At 42.8% G+C, this 18602-nt stretch overlaps 2 protein-coding genes and 2 long non-coding RNA genes across 9 annotated transcripts in view; 2 read left to right on the forward strand and 2 right to left on the reverse strand.

Annotated features, from left to right (window-relative positions):
- The window catches only part of SPG11 (SPG11 vesicle trafficking associated, spatacsin), a 63696-nt gene extending 61797 nt beyond the window's left edge, over positions 1-1899 (reverse strand). For 5 of the 6 annotated variants that reach the window (XR_001595794.2, XM_016136192.2, XM_016136191.2 and 2 more), the window contains exon 1: positions 1-369. Coding sequence is in view for 5 of the 6 variants with exons in the window: in XM_016136192.2 (XP_015991678.2) it covers positions 1-254 (254 nt within the window). In the remaining variant the exon portion in view is untranslated. Of the gene's footprint in view, positions 370-1756 lie in introns of those variants that run through there. The other variant, XM_016136193.2, reaches the window with a different exon arrangement.
- LOC118615011 lies at positions 43-11041 on the forward strand. The gene is made up of 2 exons (XR_004956248.1): positions 43-178; positions 5470-11041. It is a non-coding gene; the product is annotated as an uncharacterized LOC118615011 (long non-coding RNA).
- On the forward strand, positions 611-1576 carry LOC118615012. Its single transcript, XR_004956249.1, has 2 exons — positions 611-694; positions 773-1576. It is a non-coding gene; the product is annotated as an uncharacterized LOC118615012 (long non-coding RNA).
- The window catches only part of PATL2 (PAT1 homolog 2), a 22229-nt gene continuing 5474 nt past the window's right edge, over positions 1848-18602 (reverse strand). Inside the window, exons 2-16 of the mRNA XM_016136198.2 lie at positions 10447-10537; positions 9645-9859; positions 8940-9020; positions 8059-8201; positions 7480-7557; positions 7123-7264; positions 5753-5870; positions 5560-5657; positions 5294-5347; positions 5061-5194; positions 4761-4920; positions 4137-4277; positions 3198-3295; positions 2502-2651; positions 1848-1957 (exon numbers count right to left, since the gene is read on the reverse strand). Coding sequence (XP_015991684.2) covers positions 1939-1957; positions 2502-2651; positions 3198-3295; positions 4137-4277; positions 4761-4920; positions 5061-5194; positions 5294-5347; positions 5560-5657; positions 5753-5870; positions 7123-7264; positions 7480-7557; positions 8059-8201; positions 8940-9020; positions 9645-9859; positions 10447-10537 — 1722 coding nt within the window. The 3' untranslated portion in view covers positions 1848-1938. The remainder of the gene's footprint in view (positions 1958-2501; positions 2652-3197; positions 3296-4136; positions 4278-4760; positions 4921-5060; positions 5195-5293; positions 5348-5559; positions 5658-5752; positions 5871-7122; positions 7265-7479; positions 7558-8058; positions 8202-8939; positions 9021-9644; positions 9860-10446; positions 10538-18602) is intronic.

Raw genomic sequence — 18602 nt, forward strand, 5'->3', positions numbered from 1 at the left:
TGCCGAAAGGGGCCGTCGAGGCAGCAGCCACCCCCGCCCCGGCCGCCGGGCGCCAAGGAAAGCACTTGAAGGCTGCCTGCAGCCGTCAGGCTTCCCAGCACCTCCTGCTCTCTGTGCAACTGCGCCCGGGATCCCAGCCGCCCCGTTGCCTCGGCGGGGACCGGCACCAACAACATAGGTAGGACCCGCTCCATGGTTTTAGGGATGCAACTGCTGCCTGCAGCAGCACTTCCGGACCACTTCTCTGCAGCCATCTTTGGTCCGGCCGCTTTTTCCGGTCACCTACGCCAAACTGCGTCCTGGGCATGCGCAGTGTATCCGACCCACTCACAATCTCGTGACCGCTGCTGCTACTGCAGCCTTATGCCTGATTACTTTTGTCTGGACTTCGGCACCACCCACCCAGTCTAACAAAGCCACATCTGCCTTCGTCTCGAGCCACCTGTTAACTACGCTGTAATAGTTGAGGATTTTATTTAGCATCTTGAGGCAGGCTGTAGCAGCTGTGCTCACTCTGTGGCAATATGCTTTGCCGCCTTAATCCAGCTGCCGCTTAGCTGTTGGAACCCGCTTCCTGTCTCTTCGCTTTTCTTAGTGTGCTATTAGTTTTGTTTACAGTCCCTGGGGTGGGGCAGTGTCCTTGGTAGTGTGGACCGATCCATCCGGAGGGAGTTGAACTGAATGTTGAAGCCAGGTAATACCCATTGTAATAAACAGGGAAACAGGCTAAGGGGTGGAGGTGGTGTTTTTTTCAATACTGTTCTTTTCTCAGGAAGGCATGATCCAAGATCGTCAGCAGGGAGAGGACGAGGCGGGAAGGGATAGTGAGGAGAGAGATGTGGAATAGTCATTTTGGAAAGGGTCCTAATAGCAATACCTTTCTTATGAACATTCTTTTCCACAATCAGATGTGATTACGTGGCTATCAAAGGTCAGTTCCGTTTTTGCTTTGACGCCCATCCTCCTTTTATTCTGTGGCTTTGTGTCTGTAAAATTCTTTTTCTCTCTCATTGCTTTTTTCACCTCCTTTATTGGGATGCTTTCAAGATCATGTAGACATGCTATAACATGTCATTCTTAAGAAAAATAACTTCCCTTAATCTACGTCAACAACACCTACTGTCAAATTTCTGCTTCCCTATTAGAAAATTCCAAGTTGACTCTTGTAGTCAGAAAAATTCCCTCCCTCCTCACTTCAACCTCTAATCGAACTGCCACCTCTAAGAAAATTGCCCCTCAAGACTAACCATCTCCATAGTGCCACAACCAGCCATCCTCTGTCATTCCTCTCTTCTTTAAGTACTTTTTTTTCCAACTTTAGTAACACTGCTTCTCTAGTTTTCCACCTATTTCACTGGTAACTCAGTTGGCTTCCTAATCTCTTCCTTTCTACCTTTTAACATCTGATTACTCCTACTTTTGTCTTTATCCCTGACCATTTACTTCAACTCCAGACTGCTCTTTAATTACCTACCTACTTGTATTTCTAATAGGACTCAAATTTAACATGTCTAAATTTGATTTTTAACCCCCCCACAAACCCATTTTTCTCATATTTCCCTCTTCATAAAAATAGCAACATTGATGCAGTTTCCAAGATCATACTTTTGTTAGACATAACAAGGCTTTGTCCCTTATGTTAAAGACATTCTTACAGCATTCATGCCTCAGAAAATGGCTTTCGTTATTATACCTCCTAACTTATAAGTTTCAACACATTATCACATCTCTTTAATTGTACCTTACTATGCCATACCTTTTTAGGCATATCATTCAGGTTTTTGAAGAAAGCATAAGAAAATGTTTTGGACAGGATCCTCCAATGTATCAAGGCATAAGAAATGTCTTCAGAGTCTTAGATCCCTGTAGACATAATCCATACAGCTAGTATCTGATGGTTAAACTTTATCCACATGTCTATATTCCAGAATAACGGAATCAATATATCCAGGCAAGCCTATAAAGAGAAGAGGTGTTAACTGCAAACAATTCCTTTTTCTAAAGTATTGGTGTGATTTAGTTAATATCTGACTGTTTCCCGCAGATGGTAAATCTGAGGGCAGAGAGGGTCTCCATGTTGTTCATGCTTATATTTTTGATAGTTGTCCCTCAAATATTTCTTTTTTTTCTTTTTCTTTCTTTCTTTTTTTTTTTTTTCTAAGCCCATAGTACCCAGTATTCCTAGGTGGTATCCCATCCAAGTAATAACCAGGCCTGACCCTGCTTAGCTTCCAAAATTGGTCAACTATTTCTTGAACAATTCAGCTTCTCAAATTAATTGTGTCCTCAAATAGCTTAGCATGGTAAGAGCAAAGCACCTGGGAATAAATTTAAAGGTTTGGCTGAAAAAACAAGCCACGGAACCTGAACTTGGGGCAGATGCCAGAGTGTCTAGAGCTACTTCTAAAAGCAAGCTGGTGTAAAAGAAGTAGAGAAGTAACTGATATAACCTAGATCAAGCTTGAACAAGAGGCTATGACCTTGTTTCTGCCATCACTTACTGCATTGTAGCCTCCAGTTGCTGTACCAATTGTTTGTCCACATGGCGACAGAATAGGGGAAGAAGGTTGCTGGGAAAGGCCAGGGGTTCTGCCAGAGAGACTGTAGGAATCTGGGCTATCTCCCAGGCAATCAGAATCACTGTGTCTGTCCTGGAGGGCAGAGAAGGAATACGTCGGTATTTGTATTTATGCAGGAAACAGACTCAGGGCCAAGATTTTTATTATCCTTACCACCATTGTCACCGTCTATGCCTGTAGTAATTACGAGAACATTTTCACATTTGATATATGCCAAGGCAATGCTTAGTGCTTTACACATCTTATTTAATCTTCAGAACTCTAAGTGATTAGTGCCATCATCCTTAGATCTCTAGTTTATAAATGAGGAAAGAGGCTAAGAGAAGGGAAGTAATATGCTAATAGTACCAATAAGTGATAGGTAGAATTCAAATATAGTTTGACTCTAAAGCTTGTCCCCTTAATTACTATGCACTGCCTCCCACAGAGAACAAATGCTCTAGAGGACCTTAGAAAGGATAAAAAGGCAGAACAGAATAGCTACAACTCTGCTAGTTTTCCCTTTGACCAGCCTCCTCCCTGATGCTTGAATACACAGCTCAAGAAATATCTCATCTGGCTCAGCCTACACATCTCAGGGGGTACTGAAATAGTATTTACAGGCCTTTATGATCTTACCAAGCTGTATGGTCACTGTTGGATTCCTGTAGAGAAGAATCCAGGGATACCAGCTGCTCCCCATGACTCAGCAGGGCATAGAGCAAAGATATTCCAAACTGCAAGTGATAAAGCGTCCAGGTGAAAATGAGTTCACGCTAGACATTCAGTGCTTCTCTGGCTGTCTTCCCAACTAAAAGGATATGTTCACATGTACAAATAGAGTTCAACACCCATAAAACTCAGTTTTTTTACTGGCTGGGCAAAGAACTCTCAGACGTTTCCAAGTGGATCACGGCTCTGAACCTTCGAAAAGGCTCTTCTGGGGAGCTGATTAAATGCACCCTCATGGGTTCTGCCCCCAGAAGTCAATTCGTACATCAGGAGTGGACCCAGGAATCTGATACAGGTAGTCTGTGGTACCCCACTTTAAGAAGCACTGCTTTAGGCAAAGATTTTCAAAAAAGGGTTCATAAAATAATCCACTGACATGTTAAAAGATAACAGAATTTTCACATCTAGAGTTTCATCTTTCAAAACTTTCTATCATGTATTTACTATTACCTAATTTATTACCTAATATTTGTATGTTACATGTATATAACACATGTGGATGATACGGTTCTGAATTTTTATCAAAAGGCGCATAAAATCAGAAAAGTTTAGTGACTTCTCTAGAGATCCATGCCAGCACCACCATCAGGAAGCTTATGAGGAAAGCAGCTGTTTGGGCTCCCTGCCCTGGTCTACTAAATGATACACTCTCTGGGGTAAGCCCAAGGAACTGGTGTTCAGTAAGCTCTGCAGGTGATCCTAATGCTCACTAGAAGTTGAGAAGCACTGCAGAGGATAAGCTGGAGAGATGAGAAGATCACAAAGAGGTAAAAACAGTCCCTCATTTATTCCTTGCCAGTGATAGCACCTGGAGGCCATCTATGTTAAAAGCCTCCCAGATATTACCTGATTCTGAAGCACTGCGGTGACCGGCCGCTCTGACGAGCCAGGTGGAAGCAGCATTAGTCCCTGAAGTCCTTGGAGGAGTTCATGGAAGGTCAAGTGACTGATATATTTGCCCAGAGGTTTGAATAACATTTGTAGGGCCTGTAAGAAAGTCCAGGAGCACCTCTCAGACTTTCCCTCCTTCCTGCCTTGCCTCCAATCCCTTTTATTGCTGACTTGCCTTTGGCATCTACCTGGTCAGGTTATTTACCAGACCTATCACCACTCATGTCTCTCCAACCATAACATTGGTCCTTATATACCTACTTGTTCTAGGGTGCCTTCCCTAAGAAAAGTAGATATGGGGATCAACACTTATCAGGGAGTTCTTATTTTCTCACCCTCCACAGCACACCCACACCTGTGCAACCAAGGCCTGTATTTTTTGTTCATTGCACCCAAAGATGATCAGCTGTTCCTGTATTTGTTTATTCCGTAACTCCCTCACCTGAGGATGGCAGAGTTAGTACCCCCTTACTGCCCACCACCTTATCTGGCATCTCTGGGGGTGAGGACCAGAGGAGGAAAGATGCCTACCTAACCCATCCATGAAACCATCCTCTTCACCACTTAATGCCACAGTACCTGATCAGCCATGTCCCTCCTGACCAGGAGGGGCAGGTGGTGGATAATAGCCAGAAGAAGGCTAACAGCCAGATCCTGGGGCAAGAAGGGGAGCAGCCGGGCCACTAGGGCTTTCCCTTTCCTCACAGAAAGCACCTGCAGGAAGCCTTCTGCTGCCTCCCTACAGGTGTGATAGAAAAGGGTTTTCAGGGCTCTGCATAGAGGAGAGGGCTACATGCTGGAAAGGAGGGGCTAAAGCAAAGCCGCTATCTTTGCTGATCCTTCCGTTACTGGGCTAAAGTGTGACCCTCCCATGCTCACTCCAGATTATTCTGCTCCTGGGTCTTTAAGGCCTGGAAGAGCTTCTCAACCTGGTTTCTCTGCTGCTCAGAGTAGCAGGGCTGTGGAGGCTCATCCTTCTGGCCCTCCTCTATCTCTAGTAACTGAAGGAACATCTGAGAATGTGAGGGTGAGAATGAAGGAAGAGGTCAATTTGAGCCATATCCCATTTTCAAGGGTAAATTAGGAAATCATCCCTAAGGAGCTGACCTTACCTTCTCAATCCAATACAACACCCGAAGCCTCTGACTGCTTGCAGCTCCTGACTCCTAGAAGAAAGAGTCCCAGGCCATCAGCCACACCTACACACCAGCAGCCCAGGCTTCAGGGGAGCTGGAAATTGATCTGGAAAGACTAACAAAATCTGATCATGCTTCTTCCTCACTCTTAGGTCACAATCAGAACTGAAGCATGAGAGTGCTCCAGACCTTTCTCTAAAACAGAGGAGAGAAAAATGGTTCTGGGAAGATCTCTCTCCTACCAGTTCTTGAGTTCCATGGAGGACGGCATCAATAGCTCGGCGAGGGCTAAAACACGTCGACACAGCTACCTGGCCCAGGGAACCCTCTATTCGAACCACTGCATGAAAGGAGTCAGGACAGTCGTATTTCCTTCCCCTTTCCTTCCTCTGTCCACCCAGATGGCCAGCCCAACCCAGGTCAGCTTGGTCTTACCCGATTCATAAGCCTCTGCCTTCTGAATGAAAGGTGTTTCCAGCTTGAGGGACTCAATCTTGCTCCTTTGCCCAAGTAGCTCTTCATCTGCCTGCTTCTCTAGTTTTTGGTAATATTTCTGTGAGTCCATGAAATGGAAAAATGTATACTCATCTTCCGAACTTAAAATTAAGGTTCTCAAGTACAACCTCTTAACATACCCTTTTCTATAGCACCCATTTCAGAAATGATCTTGGCACCTTAGACCCTTTTGGCAGTCATTATAAAGTATCTTCAGCACCCTGGGCCTCATGCCACCTGTCCTGGGTTTCTCATGCTAAGAACTTATACCACTATCAGATCCAATGGAAATGTAGAGAGCAAAGTAGAGAGCCTGGAAAAAAAACCTGTCCCAGCACCTGCAACCTTCTTGCATTCCTTGTTCCCAAGTTATACACTGTATACCACATATCCTCCCCCTCCCCATTTTGATTCTGTAATTCTGCCTGTGCTTTCCAAAATCAGTTATCTGATGGCCTGAAGACCATCAGCAGCTTGAAGTACAGAGATAGTACTATTTGTCGATTGGCCTCTAGGCCAGCTTTGTATTTCTGAAGATTTGTTCAGCAGCTCTAATATTTTCTTAAACCTATAAAATCCCAAGCTGAAATAAAGCCATTGACTGCAAGCCAAACAAGGAGTTCAATAAAGCTCCTTCATTTAGGAGCAGTGCCAAAAAGGCAAGAGTATAAAACTAGATCACTTTCAGTGATATTGACAGGGAAAAGTTTTTCAAGTGTGGGAAGAAAGGAAGGAACAGGAAGGAGATAAAGGTGGGAACCTTGGTCTGAAGCTCATGGAGGCTGAAGAGTAAGTGAAACACAGCTTAGTCAACCCCAAAACCCATAGCCAAAGGTTTGCCCCATGAATAAAGGGGAGATAGGAAGCAGGAGGAAGACTCAAAATGTCTGCCTGCATTTGTTCCGTTCAATGTATTGAATCCCACTAATTATAAGATCTCCGTGTTTTTGGTCCAAAAAAGGTAAATAGATGAGTGTTTATAACAAGACATTTCTGAAGACTCATAAAAGCATACAAGGTGGGAAAATCCATATTTCTGGCCTGAATAGGGGGAATTCATGGCAAAGGATAGAGACAAAAGCTCATAGTGTTTGGGGAATTGTAAATAACCCATTTAGCTGAAGTGTAGGGAAATAGAGATTGGGATGTCAACTTTCAAAATATGGCCCCTAGCCTATAGTAAAGCAGTTGCCTTTCCCACCTGCATGGGTATGGCCCCTGTGAGCTGAAGAGAGGATGTGAGAGGGCCTGTGCAGTCCAGGCCCATTTGACCCCAAGGTCTAAGGTTGGAAAGAGCACATGAGGCTCACCTGGTAGTAATAGTCATCCAGGCAGGGGTTCTCACTCTGCAGCTGAACCATCTGCACTTTTATCACCCAGTCCTTCTCTTTTCCAGTCATGAGGTTAGCATAGTGGTCTGGCTGCTGAGACCAAGGCTTCTTGGCTGGGGGACTTCAAGCCAGGAGGAACTTCCCTTTAGATCTACCCACCCCTACCACAGAGGACTTCCCAGTGGGTGGTGAGCAGGGAGTGGAGCTGTCTGGGAAGGATAGGAAAGAGTGCAGAGGCGGGCAGCACTATGAGAGTCCAACTTGTGCAGGGGCTTGGGGGAAATCCCCAGCATGCAGGCGAGCTACCCTACATGCTGCTCCTGGTCTGGGTTTTACCTTGGTGCTCGAGTGTGCTCCTGCAGCTGCAAGATCCGTTGGTGCTGGGGGTGGAGCTGGGTCAGATGACTGGGAAGACTTAAAAAGAAATTTGGGCTGGCTGAAGGAAGCTCTCAACTCCCTCCCTACCTCCACTCATTTAGCCTCAGGTAACCTCAGCTGGACACCTAAGGGAGCTCTATATGTTTATGTGCCTGCTCCAAATCAGCCACACGAAACATCACAATCCTAACTCAACTGGGCATACATTCCCCTCCAAGACATACTTTTCTGAAGTTTTGCTGCAGGAAATCTTGACAGTAGAAAATCATTTAGTCTGGTTGTTATGCTGAGTTCTAACCTCAATTCAGTCCTGCCAGCTAACCCTCAAGTTCTTTTAGTCTCCCTGGGCCTCTATTTTCCTCATCTGTAAGAGAAAAGGGCCTGGACTCATTGCTTCCTTATTAAGTTTCTATAAGTATTTTCGGTGGCAACTGGTAGAGTAACCCCCACACCTCCTCAGCCATTGCCTCCTGAAACCTCCAGGAAAGAGCTCAGCCTGCCGAGAATGTGGGGGTGCCTGGCACCCTGAACCAGTACCTGAACCTAGGGCGCCACGAGGTCGGTGTGCTGCAGAAGAGAGCTGGGTCTGGTGAGAGCAGTCGAGGGCCAAAGTGCCGCGCTGGAGAGCTGGTGCTGGGAAGCATAGGCCGGAAAGGAACTGGCGACAAGTAGTCCGGGGTCTAATAGTGGAAGAAGAGCATTTCCACCAGCAGAACGATACTCCTGCTGCTAAGTGTATTCTAAATTGTCACCTGCCTTTTCCCTCAAGAACCTCTTGAACATTTTGCCATCTTGGGGGAACTTCAAGCCAACTCTGAGGTCACCAGACTGTGGATCTTGCCCTTGTTTCTAACTGGATTTGTCTCCTCTTAGGGAGCACTCGTCGTCAGTCCCCAATAATGTAAGGGCATGTGCTTTTCCTACTGTCTATTGAGTCAACGCCCCTCCCTTTCCTCTGTGATAGCTTTTTCTCGGGCTCTTGTGTCTTCAGTCACTGGGGAAATGGTTAGCTGTCGGATTTCTGACTCATCTAAAGCCCTCCTCTGAGCTCAATTCCCTTCTCATTCTCTGGAGGATTTCCTGCAATTTCTCCACCCCAGATTATACTCCCATTATGTAGTTAATTGAAGAGCAGGGGCTCTTTCTAACCCTAAGCTTGGCAGGCTCATCTGCTGAAATGTAGGGAAGTAGAATTAGGGAAGTATGAAAAAGTTTTTCATATGAATGGCCAGTTGTCCCGGTACCACCTTTGTTATTTACCAAGCTTCTCTACAAGACTTCCACCTCTCATACCCACACCTCACTGAGTGCTTCGTCTCCAAAGCAAGGTCGAGAGCAGACTGAACATAATGGAAATAAGGGACAGGTGTTGTGCTCCTTCTTAGCACCCACTGGAGATGGAGACTGGAGTAACTCACCTGCCACAGACAGTGCAAGGAGGCAGATGACATCCCAAGCATACCAGGGGCCTTGATTCCAGGGGAGCTGAGAAAACCTCTCTGGGATGGGAAGGAAGAAAACCCAGGCTTGAATGAGCCACTGTGGTGTCTTCTACTTTCATCGGTGTCCATGGAGTGGGGCCAACCATTTTCAATACCCAGGACAGTGGCAGCCTGGCCCTCCCTCAATCAAAGTCAGCTGGGCCAGAACCCCTCTTTCCCTGTGAGGAAGCAAGACTGGTATCTCAGGAGTAGGTTGAGGGAGGGTCTGAGTCATTTCATTTCTACATGGGAATCCTTGTCTCTCTCCACTGGTTATAGGAATCCAATACCTATTTATAGGAATAAATACCAGGAATGGACTGCTGAGAGACAGGGGCCCAGGGTCAAAGATGACTCACCTTCATTCAGCACTAGAAGCAGGGGCAGCACCCATAGGTGATGCATAGCCCTGCTTAGACCTGGTTTATAAGGTGAAGACAGCATCAGAAACTAAGTGGGAGACAGGAGGAAAGAGGAAAGGAAGAAGCGAGTCCCTACTTGAGTTCAAGCCTGAAATAGAAAGCGTTAACCCGGAACCTATCTCAGAAAGGATTGGAGAAGAGAAGAGGGATGTCTAGCAACAGTCCATGAGCTGCAAACAGTTCAGGACAACCATCTCCCCAACCCCTCCTGCCATGGCACCTGGGAGTTATGGACAGCACTGAGGACTGCTGGATCCCCAAGATCATTCTCTTCCCCCTCCTTCTCCAGGTCCAGGGCTAAATCAGGGTCCAAGTCTGGATCCAGAGCCTCCACCTCCTCATTTTCTTCCTTCTCCAATTGGGGGGCAGACATCGGTTCCTCTTCAGGAGCCAAGGGGCCACAGGACTTTCCTGGGCCTGGGTTTGAGTGGGGGCCTGAGGAGAAGGTAGATGGGGGCTCAGGTGTGAGATGTCTCATAATGAGCACTTGTGTTCATGAGCCATCTCTAGCGCCCCCTTCAGACAATGCCTCCTGTTCTAAGGGTTCACCTCAGCCTTATTACTCTAGGGACTCCTACCTGTCTTCCAATGGAGCAAATGGGAATGTAGCAGGTGCTAGACACCTTCACTCTCTACATCGCCTCTTCAATTACCTCATTAGGTGCCACCACAGGCTTTTCTACCTAACATCCCATTCTGTGCCTCTTTAGTTAACCAAGTTCCAGCTGCTCTGATCACTGCAACGTAACCCTGCTGTGTACCAGACACTTTGCATGTACGTGTTCGTTTAATGTTCACAAATCATATAAGCCTGTTATTGATGATGTCACTATGAGGGTGAGGAAAATGAGGCTCAGAAAAGTGATCTCAGTCACCTAGCATGATGTGGCTATCAAGTATGAGTTTGGAATCACTCCTAGCAATTCTGGACACCCAAGCCCATATTCATCCACTGAATCAGAGTAGCAAGTCTCTGTACCCCTTGGCTTTTTATCCAGTTACCACGGCCCACTTAGTGATACCTTCAAGACATTTCATCTTCGCAGGCTGGCAGACTTCTTCCATGGCCATTTCCTCTGGTGAGAGAGCATTGCCAGCTTTTGGAAGGTAAACCTGGAACAAGGAAGAGACCCAGAGACACCCTCCTCCTCAGTAAGGATGGCATGGCACCCTAAAACAGCCATGGTCATCCCTCAGCAAGGTTGTCAGAGGAATACTGGCTCAGGATCTTAAAGAGCAGGGACCCTTGTCTCAGCCTACACTAAACCCCCACCCTCTGACCTCACCAGCCCAGCTCTAGGGACAAGGCTAGGAGTTGGAGGAGCACTTCCACACAGACACTACCAGCCTCCCTCTGTGCACAGTGAGGGGGCCTCACGGCTGCCTTGACACCCACCACCTTACTGTTGTCCATTCTGTTAAGCTGAGCCATGGCAGCCTGAGCCAGTGCTGGCTTGCTGCCCTTGGCTTTAAGAGTCTCAGCTCCTCCCCTGCTCTCCCATTAAAGGGCCAGCATCTCCTAACCATGGCATCTTGGTAGAAATATTAGAACATAATCAATCTTATGATAAAGAAAACCCTTGAAAGGGCAAGAGGAATAAACTGCATTTTTAACCATTCAAGGTGTGAGTACTGTTTATTGGAACTGATATTTGGGAGCAGGGATTTAAAAGGAGGATCCCTGTTTTTCACACCCTTCATAGGAACTTTTGTGAGGTTGTGTCCCCTTCAATCCCTGAGTTTTGCTCCATCAAAACTGAATAGGAAAATTGGTGGATCCTGGGGAGATTACCTAGCAACCAAGTTCTTAGCACTTCAGGGCAGTGTGCTTGTGGATCCCTGCTGTCCACCTGCTGATGCTTGCCCTTCACTCTGTTCTGTGAGCTTAAGTCTACTACCCAGTTCTAATTGATGAGGGGACCCCTTTGAATTTAGAAGTTAGGTCATCAAGGTAAAAACACTTTTGCATGAGTTACACACAATCTTATGTCGTCTTGGCTGCTCTAATGGAAAGCTGGTTCAGCTAAGGAGTAAAAAGAAAATGATAACAACAAAAACAAGCATATCAGTATTGCTGTAGGCAAAACCTAAGACCCACCTGAGCCTCATCTACCACAGAGTGATCCTGGGTTTTACGCCCACATCCTGTGTTCAGCTGAACCCCACATGACGTGTAGAACTTGTGAATAAAAATAAAAAAGCTAAATTCTCTACATCAAAAAAGCAAGTTTTATTTGTGCCTCCAAATAATAATATTTGTTTCAAAAATTTTGCCGTAGGTCAGAACTGTATGAATGGGAGGAAATTTTAAGTAGCTTAAAAGTTACCAAAAACCTTTTTAAATATCTCAATTGGGTTCAGGCCTTTTTTGTGATGTTTCAGCTGTTTAAAATTCAGCTGTTTCTCTCAAGAACTTCCTAATAATTCAGTTTGGTATTATTAACCAAAGGGCCAAATGGTGAATTTCAGTATTCCAGAAGTGATGTATTAGGTTGTTATAGAGACCAAGTTTTATGGAGAGCCACTTGCTACATGCAGTTTTTCATTCTGAAGGGACTTCCCGTACCAACTACTACCAGAATAGGCGAAATAGGGTGTAGTCTTCAAGACTAAAATAGTCCTGCCTTAGCTGTTTGAAGTTTCACTTGGAACCTAGTAACTTTTATGAAAGTCCTCTACCTTTTCCTGAAGTCTTATATGTCTACTGGTTTCTTAGATTTTCTAACTTTCTGCCACAGTTTAACTATGCTAAGTTTAACAGAAGAAGCCTATGCTAGGCTTGAGATACAGCAGTAAATAAAGCAGATGGTACCCAGGGCCTCTTAGAGCTCCCCAAATAATAAGTACAGACAGTAAACAGGATTGTTGGATCAGATAAAAGATACATTAGAAATGTTTACATTTGCTAAATAAAACACCTAGGGACTTTTCCACTTGTATGGGGAGAATTTTAATCCATCATTTCAGTTTCTTCAACAGCTGTAGATCTAGTCCAGGTTTCAGTTTCTTTTTGTGATTGTATTGTTAAATTATATAATCTTCTCAGAATGTGCCCATTTCTTGTAAGTTCAAATTTATTGCCATAAAGTTGTTCATAATATGAGTATTTTTTTAAATCCATGTTATATCTATATTTTGTCCCCCTTTTTATTCCTAACATTATTTATGTTTTATCCCCTTTTTTTCTTCTTTCCAGCTTTACATTAGCACTTTGCAAACAAACCATCATGACATCTCCTACTCTCATTTTTACCCAGATGCCACCACTGAACACTTCTTGGATTAAAAAAAAGTAATCTGAAACTACCATTATTCGTTATTTCTCAGAAACCATCTCAATTACCAGTGATTTTATAACTGTTAGTGCAAAAGACGTTATTTCAATCCTTACTTCAGTTGAAGTCCCTACAGCATTTGACACTATCAATCATGTCCTCCGTGAGTTTCTAATCTCCTACAGCCTCCTGAGTCTTCAGTCTCCTAATTCTTTCTGTACATTTTGGGTCATCTTTCTTTGGCCCCTTTCCTGCTCTCTGCATCCTCTTGCCATCCTTCAAATATCCTATTCCTTATGCCTCTTCTTTTTCTCGTCTACATTAAATTTTCTTAATCTGAGGGTGCCCTAAAATTGTGTATATGCTTGTGTGATTTTTAATAAGCACATTTTTCTCTGGAGAGACAGAACTTTCATCACATTCTCAAAAGGATCAAGAATCTCTCCAAAGGTTAAGTCCTCTACAACTTGGTATCTCCGGACAATCTCATCCACTCATGCTTTCCTACAACCTACATGCTGATAATGTCCAGTCCTTTTGTCAGATTCGACATTTCCCAACTGAAAGGCACCCAATGGTTTTTATCTCTTGTCCTTTATATAAGGCATAAAGCCCTTTACGACTTGACTCCGACTGCCTCTCCAGTCTCCTTTCTTGAAGTTCTTCCTGCCTTCTAGTTTGGGTTTCAGAAATACTGAACTGGTTTGAGCTGTGTAGGGATAGGAATTCTGATGGAGCCCCCCCTTGTAGACATTCTGCACCAGGATGTCTCTCCCCGCCCTGAGGACCTCTCACCCTTGTTGTGGAAGTTTTATTCAGTTGTTGATTAAAGTAGCTTCCTGTGATGACATTAAACATGCATATTTTAGCAAGTAATATGTGTTGATTGTGTCACACAAGCAAAATTAATTTGCAAAGGAAGAGTGATTTTAATTGGAAGGTGATTTTCAAATGCTTTATTGAATTGCCTTACCCTAATATTCTCAATATTCAAATGAGGGAAAAACTCATCTCAGGCTTTAACTCCAGGAAGCCTTCTCAGATACCCTCCTTCTAAATTTGCACTCATTGGCTTTTACACCCTTTTCTCATTACACGTACCACACAGAGTTGTAATTGTTTTTATATTTATCACCCCTGCCTGAGAACAGAGATGTGTCTTTTTCACCTTTGTGCCTCTAGCACTTCAGGCAATATCTGCAACAGAGTAGGTTCTTAGCAAATGTTATGGCACTGAACCGAAGGTATTTCCCTTCAGAAACTTCTTCAGATAGGGTTTTGTAACCTCACCTAGATTTCACATAGCTTTTTCTGAGATTCAAGCTGGTTTTGTCTAGATGATGGTGTCGTGACTCACCTTTTTCTTCTGCCCTATCCTTCCACCTTTGTATGCCTACTTCCTTAATTATTAAGCCTTAGGACTCAAGGTTCTGGTCAATGTCAAAGCCCTTAAGAATGAAACCTCAGAATGAAGCCTCAGACCTATCAACAGGGAGGACAAAAACTTTTGGTTAAACTAAGATAACATCTTGGCTTTAAATGTTTTAGCTCCAGACCCATCAAATCAGAACAACCCCACCTGCCACAGGACCAGGTCAGGCACCAGACAGGATGGTGCCATGGCTGATTCCAGAACTGGACATGCTTCCATGACCCCAACTTCTATAGTTTCCATGACTGATGATTTTTGCCTATCTATCTCCTTGAGACACCTCAGGAGCCAGGTTTTTGAGAGTGATAGTTCGTCTGTGTCTCTGGGACTTGCAACTCTCTTATAAACCCTTACTTCCTTTGCTGCAAAACCCGAATGTGGTTTTTTTTTATTTTTTTATTTTATTTTATTATTATTATTATTATTATTATTATTATTTTACTTAAATGCACACAGCCAGATAGATCCCTTTGCTCTGGTAACAGTTTCTTGCCTGCCACCTGGGTGTGTCCTACTCTAGCTCACTCTCCGCATTGCCCCCCAGGAATGTCATTCTAAGAAAACAAACCTCATGATACTTAAGCCAGAAATCATAAAAGAAAAGACATATAGTTTTAACTAAAAAAGTAAAACTTCTATACCAAAGACATATCTTTGCTAAAGTAAATGTTTATGGAGCAAAGACTTAAATATTTAAAAAAAATTAAACCTCAAAAAAAAGAAAATAAGGGAGTTTTTTTAAATGTGAAGTACAGGAAGTCCTTCCAACCATGACCCCAAATGGGGTGACTGATAAATTTACCTACATAAAAATGTAAGGCCTTGACAAAAAAGCCAAAAACATACAGTGGAGAAAGGAAAACCTCTTCAATAAATGGTGCTGGGAAAACCGGAAAGCCACCTGCAAAAGAATGAAACTAGACTGTTTGTTATCTATCACCACGCACCAAAATTAACTCAAAATGGATTAAGGACCTGAAGAGAAGACCTGAAACAATAAAATACATAGGAGAAAACATAGAAACTAAACTCAAGGACCTTGGACTTAAGAAAGATTTTATGAATTTGACCTCAAAAGCAAGGGAAATAAAAGCTAAAATAAATTAATGGGACTACATCAAACTAAAAAGCTTCCGCTCATCAAAAGAAATCATTAACAAGGTAAAGAGACAACCACCCGAATGGGAAAATATATTTGCAAGCAACGCCTCCAATAAGGACCTAATATCCAAAATATACAAAGAACTTATACAACTCAGTAACAAAACAAAACAAAAAAAATGATGCAATCAAAAAATGGGCAGAGGACCTAAACAAACACTTCTCCCAATAGGACATACACATGGCCAACAAATATTTGAAAAGATGCTCAACATTGCTAGCTATTAGGGAAATGCAGATCAAAACCACAATGAGCTACCATCTCACACCTGTTAGAATAGCTATAATCAACAGGAAGAGTAATAACAAATGATGAGGAGGATGCGGAGAAAAAGGAAACCTCATACACTGCTGGTGGGACTGCAAATTGGTACAGCCACTATGGAAAACAGTATGGGACCAGGCCATAGGACCAGACTAGATGGCTCCATGGCTGATTCCAGAACTGGAGGGACACAATGACCAGTTACCTTAGCTCTATCCAATCAGTAGCACCCATAAGCTGAACTTCCTTAGTTTCCATGACTAGGGATTTTCCTGTTACATAATCTGTACTCCTGAGACATCCGGGGAGCCAAATTGTTGAGAGCAGTATCTTCCCTATGCCTCTGGGACTTGCAACTCTAAATAAACCTTGCTTTCTTCTTTGCAAAACCTGCACATATCTCTCCAAGCATTCAGAAGGACCCCTTTTTACTCAAGTAACACTTTCATCTGTTTAAGTAATCTTATTTAGTCAGTCATACTTTTAAGTGTGTAATAGAAATATTTCACAGAGTTTAGGTATAATTCAATGAAACCCTATTAATAACTGATTTTCCTAAGTTTGAAAAAATTTACCAAATGTCATAGGTAATTTAAATAAATGAACATTGAGCCAAATTTGTAACACCAAATAATCTGTTTTAAAATGTTTCTCTTAACCAGGAGTTTCTTAATAAATGTGGCAATTACAGATTAATCACAGAAAACTGACTTAACTGATTATAGATTGAACACAAATTTGGAAGACAAAGTCTCAACTTTATTTACATATGTACCTCTCTTATAATGTAAATAGAAGCATAGTTTTGAGAATAACATTTTTTAAATTTCTGTTACCAAATATTACATTTCAATGTAAAATATCAGTAAAAAAAAAAAAATAGTTTTATATACTTAGCCTATATTCCCCAAAGGTCATGCCTATGGACTGAATATTTGTGTCCCCTACAAATTCATATGTTGAAATCCTATCCCCCAAGGCAATGGTATTGGGAGGTGGGCCTTTGGGAGGTGATTAGGTCAAGAGGGTAGAACCCTTGTAAAAGTGACTCTGAAAGTTCTCTTGCCACACCCTTCTACCCTGTGAGGACACAGTGAGAAGGCACCATCTGTGAAACAGAAAGTGAGCTCTCACCGAATCTGCTGGCACCTTGATCTTGGACTTCCAACCTCTAGAACTGTGAGAAATAAATTTCTGTCATTTATAGATTACCCACCTGCTATATGTGGACTAAGACACCCGCATTTCTGCCTTGATGGGCCTGGAACTGGAACACGTCTAAAGCCAAAATGTTATCTTTAGTTTAACCAAAACCCGGTTAGACTAAACATGGTTAAACCAAAACATGATTATGGACTTGAGGCTCAGTTAATCTTATCTAAGGCTTAATGATTAAAGGAACAGGTATCCAAAGGCGGAAGAATTAGGGTAGAAAAAAACAAGTGTGTCACAATACCATTGTCTGGGCAAGCCCAGCTTGAATCAGAGAAAAAACTAAAAGAAATGTCTTTTGTATGCTGTTACAAAAGTAAAGATTGCTTTCACATTTAAATTATATTTGTTTCACAGGTAAGACTACCTGAAAATGAGTTAAAAGAAACAATGTCTTGACTGTGACAGTTTATTGCATTTTTCAGCTTCTTTTTTTTAATGTTAAATAGTTTGGAGTTTTAAGTTCTACTTTTCTATTTATCTTTAAATAGGTTGTTTAGCATAAAACTTGAATGGCTGAGGTCACCACCATGACCACTAAATTGTTTGTGGACCAGAAGACAACTCTCTCAAAGTTGCTTCCTTGTATGTTTCCATGGTGAGCTTCAAATACTCTAACCAGAATTTGGATATGACTACATTTGTTTCGCCCTGGTTTTATGCTGATGATGATTCCAGGATGTCTCTGATTTTATATCCAACACATCTGCACCCGTAGTACATCCCCTCCTATCCTTGTTCCTATTTCTTCAACTTATCCAGGATTAATTCAAAGGAAGTCACCTTTCAGAAATGGTGCTGACTATACAGTCACCAACTTCAGGTGTACTGCTCCTTATTTTCTCAGTTCAAAAGCTGAAGTTTTTCTTCCCGGAGACACAAGATGAAAATCAGTATCCTATTCTGCTTTATCTAAAACTTGGTAGTCAATCTCCAGCAAGGCCATTGGGATGTGGCCTGTGGAAGTCGCTGTCCAGGAGGGCTGAGGCTGGCCCAGGAGCCAGCAAGCTGGCTCTTGTCACTCATCTCATCTGGCTGGAAGAGGTGGACTCCTCCAAGCTGGCTGAGAATCTCCAGGTAACAGCAGCACAGTCACTTTCTGAGCCCTCCTTGGCCTCTGCCCCTTCAGGACACTTTTCCCCCTAACATTTTATTTTGAAAAATTTTAATCTAACAAAAGAGTTGTGAGAATGATCAAATTAACTTGTATATCCCATTCCTAGTACTCGATAACATTTTGCCTAACAAATATTCTTTAGATAAGCTACTTTTCTGTCATATCAGCATCTATACCTACTGACTGGGGACTTTGGCTGACAGACCATAAACAGGAAATTGATAGAACAAGAAATACAAAGTAAACATGTGAAAAATTGTTCAACCTAAATTCCTTTTAAAATTACAAAGTAAAAAAAGGAAATACAATTTTCGAACAATAATAATCAGCTTGGGACAGTGTGTTGGGAAATAAGTTCCTTTTCTTATTCTATGACGGAGTACAACCTGGTACAAAGTCTCTCCAGGGCAGTTTCACAATATGTAGGATAAGTTATAACAGGAAAAACTGGAAACATTCTGAATACAGGATTAGGTAAAAAAAGTAAGGTCTCTTCATATAATGAAAATGTATATCGATCTCTGTTACCACAGAAATTGATACATTGTCCATAATATACAGTTAAATAAAAAAGCTATTTGCAAAGAAATCTATCCAGAATGATTACACCCAGATTTATATCTGTATATGAACAGTCAAAGTCTGGGAACAAACATTAATTCATTAGCAGTGGTTATCTTTGGATGGTAGGATAACAGGTGATTCAAATTTTTATC

This window comes from Rousettus aegyptiacus, unplaced genomic scaffold (assembly GCF_014176215.1).
Source record: "Rousettus aegyptiacus isolate mRouAeg1 unplaced genomic scaffold, mRouAeg1.p scaffold_m13_p_3, whole genome shotgun sequence".
Taxonomy (NCBI): domain Eukaryota; kingdom Metazoa; phylum Chordata; class Mammalia; order Chiroptera; family Pteropodidae; genus Rousettus; species Rousettus aegyptiacus.